This window comes from Polyodon spathula, chromosome 4 (assembly GCF_017654505.1).
Source record: "Polyodon spathula isolate WHYD16114869_AA chromosome 4, ASM1765450v1, whole genome shotgun sequence".
NCBI lineage: Eukaryota > Metazoa > Chordata > Actinopteri > Acipenseriformes > Polyodontidae > Polyodon > Polyodon spathula.
This window is the reverse complement of record NC_054537.1, coordinates 24,248,101-24,259,451: the sequence shown is the minus strand read 5'-3', so window position 1 is coordinate 24,259,451 and position 11,351 is coordinate 24,248,101. Positions and strand designations below refer to the sequence as shown.

General features: G+C 37.6%; 1 protein-coding gene across 1 annotated transcript in view; it reads right to left on the bottom strand.

Annotated features, from left to right (window-relative positions):
* The window catches only part of LOC121314343 (phosphatidylinositol 3,4,5-trisphosphate-dependent Rac exchanger 2 protein-like), a 134,293-nt gene that overhangs the window by 51,789 nt on the left and 71,153 nt on the right, over positions 1-11,351 (bottom strand). Inside the window, exons 21-24 of the mRNA XM_041247483.1 lie at positions 5,346-5,463; positions 4,603-4,787; positions 3,219-3,380; positions 1,055-1,277 (exon numbers count right to left, since the gene is read on the bottom strand). Coding sequence (XP_041103417.1) covers positions 1,055-1,277; positions 3,219-3,380; positions 4,603-4,787; positions 5,346-5,463 — 688 coding nt within the window. The remainder of the gene's footprint in view (positions 1-1,054; positions 1,278-3,218; positions 3,381-4,602; positions 4,788-5,345; positions 5,464-11,351) is intronic.

Genomic DNA, 11,351 nt, shown 5'->3' with positions numbered 1-11,351 from the left:
ACTTTTGACGCCCTACAAATCTAGTCACAGAAACAACTTTTCATAGCTCCACGGAGCAGGATAGAGATGCATCTTCATAATGGTGCTGTGCTGTTCTCCAGCTGTTTTGGTTGTAAAAGGAACAAAACCACAGTAGCCTGAAAAAGACATTTCACATGAAGTTCACATCTGCCGTCTTGTTAAAAAAAATAAAGGACTTGGAGAGAATGTTTAAGAAGAGGTTTTCATTCCAAGTTTTTGGCACAATGTGTAACTCCTTAGCAAGCACTGGTTTCCTGAAGAGGCAAGATTCTGGCATTTCTTTTAATCAAATTTAAAACAAGTGTATTGTCTTCAAAATAAACAAGGGAGTGTGTGCAAACTTTTACTGAGCTCTAGAAGGCTAACAAGCTGCTCTGAAGCAAGTAGATCAAAGGAGCTGGGCTGGGTAAAAAAAAATCTCAAAATGTGCATCTGTTCTCACTGAATAAACAGGAAAATGGGAAAACAGAATGCACATGTCAGAGGAGCTTTTGTAAACACTTTCCAGGCACAGTGCAGTTCTGCTACCACCTGTACTGAGCATATGACATGAAAAGATGTATAGAAGTGACAACTCCAAATCCAAATAAATGTTTTTTAAATAGTTTCCCATCAGTGTTTCCTAATGATAAGGTCTGGTCATTGTGCAAATTGGTCTCCATGATTCCGACCCCTACAATACATTCATTACTTTTCACTATGCACCTCTTTATGCAAAAAATAAGGTATATTCTTGTATTGTGTCCCCTAATTTCCTATAATTGTGCTCCCCTACATGACAAGGCCATCCTTAAAATGTTGGGTTGGTTGTTCGTTTTTCTGGCATGTACCAAAAACTGTATTGAGAGAAGCTGGCTGTACAATGTTTCTTTGATTAATAAAATATGAGAAAATAAATATGAATAAAATCCCCAATGGGTTGAAAACACATGCTGGGTTATTAAGGCATATATAATTGTAATAGGTTGGTGGAATTCAAATCTTGTCCACCTAAACAGCATGTTCAGCTTGTGTTTAATTAGCTCTCCCTCACCTTGCTCTGTGCCCTTGCTCACTTTCTCAAGCGTTGAGTTTTTCCGGTTGTCAAGCTGTACGCCGAAAGCACTTCCCAACGAGGTGGTGGTTTTGGGGTAGGACACCTCCATTACGTTGATGTGGTAATTAGTTGGGCAAAAGTCACTGCTGTGCAGCGGGGATACCTTAGTCTTGGCTTGCTTGAATGTTGGCCAGGCTCTGTTTTTCAGCACCCTGGAAAACTAATGACAGACAAGCACATTATTGCATGCAGTGCTCCAGATGAGATTTTGGGTCATGAAGTAATTTACCAATTTAGACACCTTGTGAGTAAAATGCAACCTTTTTAACTGTAATGTTACCTTGAACTACTGTACAAAAATATGGTCTTACAATTAAAAACAAAAACAACAATTACTCTTATGTGCTTTGACCACAAACAATATGGCTGTGAAGCAAATAAACACAGAAACAGAACATAGATTTTTTTTTTTTATAATTCCAACACTGCAGATGTAATATACTCAATAAAAGCCTTGCTGCATACTATAGATTCCCAGTGATTTAAACTAAAACAAAAAAATTAAAAAATGCACTCAGCGTGTAATTAGATAGAATTTCAATTAAATGTCTTTTTTTTAATTATACTGGTCTGTATTTCAATAATATGTTAATGTTGCCACTTTATCTCTGTCACTGAGTACAATAATACATGTTTAACCAAGAGGTAAAGATTTGAGTTATTGTAAGATACTACGCAAGTACAAAGAAATACTAAAACAGAGACATCTACTCATAAACCCCAATTTAAATTGCAGTGAAATGTACAGCTTTTTCAGAATCTTTTCCAATATGAAACTAACTCTCTGTTTTGCTTAAGTTCTATTTCTATATGGGTGCGGAGGCCATATATAGCCTTAGGTTCCATAGTGGGAAACACCTGTGACTGATTACGCAACAAGTGTACCATGCAGATCGCGGCCAATTATTTGTGGTTAAAGAGGTATTTAATTTCTAGAAAAACCTGTCAAAAGGTACTCCCTGGGAGAGTGACCCTTCTGTCATGCATACTTATTTCTATGACTAACTGGGTATTATTAATACCAATCAATATGTACAGTGATGCCCATAAATATGTTACGTTTAAATACTTAAGGACACAATAATAACTTTCATAATGAAGTTTGAATCTCCTCTAAAGTAAATGATGTCAACATTTCATTGAAGAGGATTTGGGTATGGTATCATGAAGTGATTCTCCCTGGATATAGGGTTGTTTGCGATTTATTAAATGCTCTGGACAACACAGTATAAGGATGCAGATACCGTAACGGCTTGGTTTTCTATTTTTAGCTACGTCAGATTTCAATAAGGGTCTGACAGTACAACATAGAATGTATCATTCATTATCTTCTACAAATAAAGCATTTTATAGCTTTATTTCTGCAAAGCTACACAGGGCCCACTCACATTTGTTTATGTTATTTTATTCAGCTACTTCAATGTTTATTTTTAATATTGAAAAAAATAAAACAAAAAACAAACAGCTTGTTTCTACTAAGGAAATTGTCTTATGGACAGGGCTGCTCTGGGGAAATGTATTTATAAACTTTACCCAAGGGTCATCACATCAGAATCCTGTTTCTAATTCTAATGGAATAAAGGTCACCCAGACTTAAACTTGAGGGTCCTGTGGAATGCTGGAATTCACAAAATCATACAGAGATTTGGATGTTCTTACTTCAGCTAGCTGCATGACCCCAAGTAATTTTCAATTCATTACATTTTTAGCCGAGTCGGCATTCTTCAACTGTCAACCAAAAATATATCCTTCTGTTTAATTTGGGAGAGTCCTTTATTTAAAGTCCCAGTCAACTGTGAGAGCTCAATGTCTATTAATGGTATTTACAAATTTAGACTAAAATGCACAGATTTCCTGTATGATTTGGTACACTATCTGATGTGTTGGCAACAATTATTTAACTGTATCATTCTCTCAAACAATATACTACAGCATAATTACATATTACCCAATACCCAGCTCAGGTCTAGTAAAAATTCTACAACTTTAATCACTCTTAATTCAAACTCACAATAGAAGACAAAATGTGACGAGCTACTGTGTTTGTACTTGTACCTGGAGTCAAAGCAGCCCCTTTGCATCAAGCAGTGATCTGCCTTACCTTCCTATAATTGGCAATTCTTTTGTTGACATGTTCGATCCTCTCACTACACATGGTGGCAAACTTAGGCCGAAGGTCAGCTGGGATCATGTCATGTATGAAGCTCAGTCTGTGGCAGTTTTGTACAAATTGTTCATCATTTTTTGCCAGTGCTTCAAGGACCTGTCAAGAGAAGACATGCTTATTTATGAGAGCTGTATATTCTACAGGGCAAACGTGCACTATTCTTTAATGAAAGGAAATTGCATCACTTTTACCAAAATGGTGCTAACTGGAGATGTACTGAGCTCCATTATAAAGTTTAAACAGCTCCCTTACCACCACCCCCAAAAAACAAACAAACAAATAAATAAATAAATAAATAATGACAAAACATATTTGTGAAAGTTCATCATTTACCTGTACATACAGGTAAATGATGAACTTTCACAAATATGATTAAAATCTGGTTTCTATGACTTACTGGGTATTATTAATACCAATCAATATGTACAGTGATGCCCATAAATATGTTATGTTTAAATACTTAAGGACACAACTGCAAAACTGTACGTACAGGTAAATGATGAACTTTCACAAATATGATTAAAATCTGGTTCTTAAAGTGGATAACAGATTTCACAGCAACAACAATTAAGTAAAAACTGCATAAAACAAGTTGCATGAACTTACAGAGCATCCTTGTTCCACTGCAAATGGAAAGTAATACTTGTGCAACATTATTGTTACTACTGTATTTGTTCAAATGAAATGTGCGGACATGAAATCAGAATGTTGCTTTTTAAATTAGGATACAGAATTACTGTTATAAAAATGCCCCACATTAAAATTATACTACAATGTGTAGTAAAGGACATTGCAAACATGGTAAAGCATAGGGAAGCATTATTAAACCCAGAGTGTTATGGTAAAGCATATAAAAAAAAACAAAAAAACATAGCAAACCAAGGCAAAAATACCACACTGGGTTAAATTGTAGCTTCCATGACAATTTCCAAGCTTCATTAAGAACAGATTTGGTCATTTGCTTGTGATACAAAATTCCTTTGTACCATACTTTTATGTTTTAAATTGGAAGCATGTTGAGAAAAAAAAAAAAAAACTATATCTAGTGGCATCCGACAAATTGATCCACATTGTAGTGTGTTCAACAGTATAAAACATTTGAAACCAACTTTCAAGGAAAGACAGAATGCGGAATCACCTACATCTTTGTTCATTACACCTTGAAAAAGTTTGTAAACCTTTTTTGGTTTCTTGTTATTTTTTCCCTCTGCACGGCAGGGGGAGGCATGTCCTTCAGCACAGCACTAATTAAAATCCTTCCCAGTAACCCACATTCATTCCTACAGTCCAAAGACTTTTCCATCACTCACTACTGTACCTTTGCAGTTAGGCTGAAGAATCCCTTAGGTTCAACCATCTTCTCTTGCACCTGGCATTTCATCCCAGCAGTGCTGTCGTATTCGTACACAACCCCATATTCCAGATGAACGTTATCGACCATCAGGCTCACATGATCCTTCTTTCCATCAATTATCGCGATGGTGTTGAATTTGTCAATCACCTCTGAAACATATGGAACAAAACAAAAATGTAAATCACACTAGGGCCAACCCTTATAGTTGTTGGACAGACTGGTAGTGTTTTTTTTGCTACACTTTTGTGTTTTTGTTTTGTTTTGTTTTGTTTTTTAAACGTCTACAAAAATATACACAAGCTTTCTGAATAATGTTTCTCTTCCAACTGACTGAATTTGTCAATCTCAGCATTCAATACTGCCACCAGCCTATAATAAACAAAACAGCATGCCAGCTACTGCTGGAGTTTACTGAATTAAAGATATACCATTTATTGACCCTATAGTGGAAAGTCCTTCCGCCTTGGTTTGAAAAAGTGACCTCAAAAGAGCATCCGTCTAATATACTGCTCTATGGTAGCCACTTTTTCAACCATTGGGGCAACAATTTTCCACAATAAACCTGAAATCCAGTCAATATTTGTATCCTATAGGAAACTGGTATTTTTGGATGGTACTATTTTTTTTATATGGAATGCAATGCCCGTTGCATCGGTTAGTCCTGTTACTTCACAAACATAACTTCTGGAACCACTAAAAGCTCCTACCTTCCACTTTACATTCTAACACATCACCACTGCCATCCTTGGGGAACTTCAGACTGGCTTTCTGAAGGTCTTCTTGAGCACTTTCAATATTGTTATAAACCCATTTTATAGAATCTTGCTGGAAAAAAAAAACAAAGTACTGTAATTATTTACTTTAATTTAGGTCTATTGTGACAAAAAGGCAGTTTCATCATATTTCCCTCTTTGCTTCATTTTCGTCCTTTAGTAATAGCAGGGGTATTGTTTCTTGTCCAAGGGACAAAATGCTAGAAAAATTGACTTGTTCTTCATCAAAATCTACTTGCCCCCTCCTGTCACACAAAACACACACAAAAAGACAATAACTTGTAGGATTTTGGTTTTATTTAACAGTGAACACAATCAATTAGTGATTAACAGGGGCCGATCTAGCCTTGTAACTTGCCTGGTTCACTAAATTCTTCAAATTCTTAATTCTTACACACTTTAAGGAAATGTTCATTTTGAGTGGAACATATTTGCTTGTAAATTTAAGTAACATACTAAGAGTACAACTATAATAAGCAATACTTGGAGTTATTCAAATATATATACTCTTCTTTTATAAGTTGAAATTTGTAACTGCTGAACCCCAGATTTTTACAGGACTTGTGTATAACCCGTCAAGTTTCTCTGCAGGTTTCGCACGCATAATGAAATTAATATATATATATATATATATATATATATATATATATATATATATATATATATATATATATATATATATATAAACAGTGTGCAACATTTTACAGCTATTAGTCCTCATCTAACATCTTGTCTCATGATGGCTAACTGGAACACTGCTGCAGCACTACACTCACTGAAAAATAAATACATAAATTAATAAATACATAAACACAATGCCATGAGATTTACAGTCTGTATTTTATTTTAAAATAATAATAAAGGGCTCCCGAGTGGTGCATCCAGCAAAGACGCCCCACACGGAGTGCAGGAGTCACCCTATAGCCTGGCGGTCACCAGTTCGAGTCCAGGCTATTCCTCTGCTGACCGTGGACGAGAGCTCCCAAGGGCCGGTGTACAATTGGCCGAGCATTGCCCGGGTGGGGAGAGCTTAGGTTGGCCAGGGTGTCCTCAGCTCACCACGGACCAGCGCCCCCTGTGAACTGGCCGGGCACCTGCGGGCTTGCCTGTAAGCTGCCTAGAGCTGCATTGTCCTCCAACACTGTAGCTCTGGAGGTGGCTGCATGGTGGGCCTTGCTTGAGGACAGCTTGAGTTTGTGTTTGCTGCTCCCGAGTCAGCACGCAGGTGGTAGAGGTGAGCGGAGCCTAAAAAATAATTGGCTATTTCAAATTGGGGAAAAACAGGATAAAAATAAATTGGCAACTACTAAATTTATTACAAATAAATAATACATTGTACAGATAATCTCATATTAAGCTACTAGATGTTTTATTTTACATTTATACTGAAATTTATTTATTTAATTTTATACTAAAATTACCTACTTTTAATTATCTAAGCGGTAGGGGTATTAACACTAGAATGACCAAGGCAGTCATTTTAACCGTTTTTGGAGTTTAAATTTAAATTGCTGTGCGTGTGTTTAAGATACGGAGCTGTGCTTTCCTAACTTTTCCTAAATATGTGTATTAATTACCCTGCCAAGAAAGAATCACGTAGCTCCAAAAATTAGGGAGATAAAATACTGTCATACCTATTTCAACCAGGAACGGTCAAATTGACTGATGCATATAAAACACATTATAGCAATTAAATGTTGCTGTACTATTTGTATTATCAGTCGGGACTTGCCATCATGTATTGCATTTTAATTATATCAGTCTGCATTCCTCAAGTGAGTGGTCTTCTCACATTTCTGTTGTTTTAATGAGCCTCCTGGTAGGCCATCAATCAGCCTTGACAGCTCAAGGCGCCCAGCTGTCTGCACTCTGGTTACTATACAAGTCACTCATTTTTCTAAGAAATTCATTGTTACCCTGTGGCCGGGTGTCTCACCCCTTTGTATATATTTGTTTGTTATTTGCATTATGATTTATGTATTGTATAGGACTGCGGAAAGCCGATATTTTGCAATGCATTACGTTTAGCAGGACGAGCAAGGTGCCGTCCACCATTACACGTTATTGTTTTGTATTTGTTTGTAAATACCTCATGAGAATGTGTGACTGTCAGCCACTGATTTATTTAACTAGCTGATAGTCGCGCAGGCTTAATAAACCTGTGCCAATGTGACTGAGGGATAATAAAATAATTGATAGCCAGTTTATCCCTCGGTCACAACTATAAAAGATCGGCAGTTTGGCTGCACCAAGAGAAGTGTGTTTGTGAGTAGAGAACGGGTGTAGAGAGGCGGCAATTCAGCAAGAGAAAGATAACAATTGTGTGGCTGCAAGGATGCAGGACAGCAAAACTACGATTTTGATGCAGCAGACAGATAATGATGAATCTGACTTTTAAGCAGACTGGTTTTGCAAAAATCAATCTCCCTGCAGCAGTGACAGTGAGGAGGATGCCAGCGAAATGCCAGGACCAAGTGCGCGACCCTGCAAGGATGCCAGCCACTTCACCTGCAATCAGCCCCTGCACCTGATGCAGCCGCTTCTCCAGCGGTAGCGCCAGCACCACCGTGCACTCGAGGCTGGTACTGATGGCACGGTTTGGAACACTAGAAATCCTGGTGTTGAAGCTGCAGGTAGAAGGGGTGAACAGAATATTTTCAGGGAAGTTCCCGGGCCCAAGGCATATGCAAAATGCAATGTTGATGAAAACGCATTGAGTGCTTTTCGCCTTTTAATTGACATGCATACACTTCACTACATACAACATTGCCCTTGGAGGAATTAGAAGCTTTCATTGCACTAGTATATGCCCATGGAGCACTTGGTGCCAGAAGCCTGGGTTACTGTTGATAGCTGTGCTAAATGCGCAGACAGTCTGCGGTAAGTGCACTGTATATTTTGAAAAGTGCAGGATCTGTGTGATTTGTGCCAGCACTTTGCAAATGATTGCAAATGAAGCCCATTCTGTTCAAATGTTTATTTATTCATGTAATTTTCAATTATAGTATGTCTGTGTATAAACACATAGCCTAGGTTGCATATATGTGCTTTGTCATATAGGCAATATAAACCCATTTATTGATAAATTATACTGATTTATATTGTTTCAGTAGTACAGTTTTGTATGTACATGATATACCTATAAATACAGAATTTTTTTTTCAAATATTTGTTTATTTCATTTTTTGAGGTTGCACTTTATGTAATATGTCTGTATATAAAACATATTTCTGTTCCAATGTCCATTTATTTACAATGTTTCGTTTGCGTAGATGCTCTATATTACGGGTTGTTAACCTCAGCGTAACCAGGGGCCACTTTAGCGGCCCACAAAATGGCTTGTGGGCCGCCACCGACAAAACTGAACAATTTTTAACTCAATTATCAGGTTGTAATACCTACACAATACCAACAAACCTACAGAAACACACTGGGTAAAGCATGGAGTACAACCATACTGTACTTATTGAAAAAAAATTGGAAATCTTGGAACAAAGACATTACCGCACAGAATTCACAATGTAAAACCACACAGAATTCAAACAGTGCTTAACATGAATCTAAGTAGCAGCAAAGATAAGTAACTATTTAAATGGTTTTCATTTACTAGCTGCCTATTACTTCTGTTTTTCTCAAAGAAAAAAAAAAAACTCCAACACAAAGCAAGTATGCAAACATTATTTTGAAGGTACATGGATTCCCACCAAAAACAGCCATAACACACAAATGCAGGTTTAATCTATTCGCATTTCACATTACATGTGGCTTCTAAATTGTACATTCTGCTACCAACAAATTAAAACAAAACAAACAAAGATTCCTGCATATACCTTCATAGAAAAACAGAACAAAATGTCACCATTTGAGCACCCTTGCTCTGCACGAGTGACAAAGTCAGGAGTAAGTGTATTACTCACGGCATTCACTGTGGAAAAAAGTGGCTTTGCACAAGTAGGTTGACCCAAACATTGGCAAAATCCTGGCACCAATCCTCAGCTTGAAGAATGCCACACCAGGTGCTCAGAATATCTAGATTTAGCAGCATCACCAGAGCTTTGCAGTGAAAGCAAGTCATTTTCATATTGCTGGCAATTCAATGGCATTAGCTCCTCTAACCTGCTTGTGTTTTTGACAGCAAAAGAGAAGGGATCTTTGAGGAGAGTGAATGGCAGATCCATTCTATCAAAATCCTGGAAACACTGTGAAAACTTAGTCTGAAGCTCTTTCAGCTATGCCACATGACACTCGTTGTCAGACTTGCCATCATCTGCTGGAAGTTGGTATATGTTGGTATATGACTCTGTCAGGTGATCAATGAACAAGTACAGTTTCAGGTGAAAGTGTCAGATGTTTGGCCAGATCAGAGATTGTTTTCTCCTTTCCTTGCAGTGACACATTCAGTTTGTTCAAGTGCTCTGTAATTTCTGTCAGAAAGTACAAATCCCTCAGCCAAGCATCATTTTCCAGGTCTAGAACCTGGCGAATTTCTGTTTCTCTTTCAAAAACTCTATGTGGCAACAGAGTTATAAATCTCCTCAGTACGTTCCACCGGCTGAGCCAACGCACCTTATGTGAAAAACGATTTCCTTGTACTGTGCATCAACCTTGTACAAAAATTCTCAAAACTGACAGCGTTTTAAAGCTGATGCACAAATGAGATTCACTACTTTGATCACCTTGTCCATGCAGTCTCGCATGGAGTCAGAACGCCCCACTTGAGCACACAAACTCTCCTGATGTATAATGCAATGAAAAGCAAGTAATTGGTGGTCCGAATGCAATTCCTCGGACAAGTGCTATTGCACCAGAGCCGAAAATCTGATTGTAGAGCCCATCATTGCTGCAGCACCATCTGTTGTGCAAGAGGCAAGTTTTTGCAAATCAATTGCGATTCAACTGTTTTCGCGCTGATAGGGATCTTTTATGTCATTTGATGGATTATGTCTTTTTCTTCAGTGTGGAGATTTTCTGAAATTACCTCCACACATGTAACTATGCAGTCTTTAACAATGTTTCCATCAGTGAAGGCTTTTTCACTGTTAGCTCAAGTTCTGACGTGAATTGTCTCAAGCCTGTTTTTTGTTTCTGGTGGCATTGTTTCAGTTGCTCGACTTCCACTTTGCGACTATCGTGGCCAATCAGAAATTTATTGGAAAAGTCACCATAAACATTTTCGAAATGTCTTTTCACATTATATGTCTTGAAAAATCAAACTTGTTACACGGTAAGCACATAGGTTTGTCATTGATTTCCACAAAACAAAAATCAATTTCCCAATTGGGTTGAAATGAGCAGTTTTCTCTGGAAATGTTTCTTACTAGCCTGGACTTTTTAGGTTGTGGCTCTTCCTTTGAAGCATCCTCGTCACTGTCACTAGTACTCACAGTGGCACTCAAACTGCTATTGCCACTTGTGTCAGTGTAGAAGTAGTTGATTTTTTTTAAAAGACAGAATTTGTCCATTTTATTTAATTTGGCCAACTTGTCGTTCCGCTGTCTCAGCACTTCGCATACAGTTACTGTATAAGCATTGGTTACATACTTCCATGTGACTTTGGCTGCGTGCCTTGGAAATGTTGCCTAGCAACCATTGACAGACTGTGTGTGGTGTGAGAAAATCACTCCAGCAACAATAACACAGAAGCTGGCTGTGCAAGTCCTGAGGTGGCGGATATAATGAATGTTATGTTTAAATGTAATACATTGATAAAGAAACTCAAAAGGGAAAGCGACCAAACCTCAAACCACTTGCCGACCCCTGCTTTATATGATGGTTCTGAATAAAACTATGACTTGTATTCAATTGTTTGTCCTTATAATATTTATGATGTTTTAATCATGCTGGTCAAATTGACCGAAAATGGTTGTTCTAGGTATCCCTATAAATGTGGTCGTTCTAAAGTTAAGATCTATTAGCTGTCGGACTACAACTTTTCTCCAT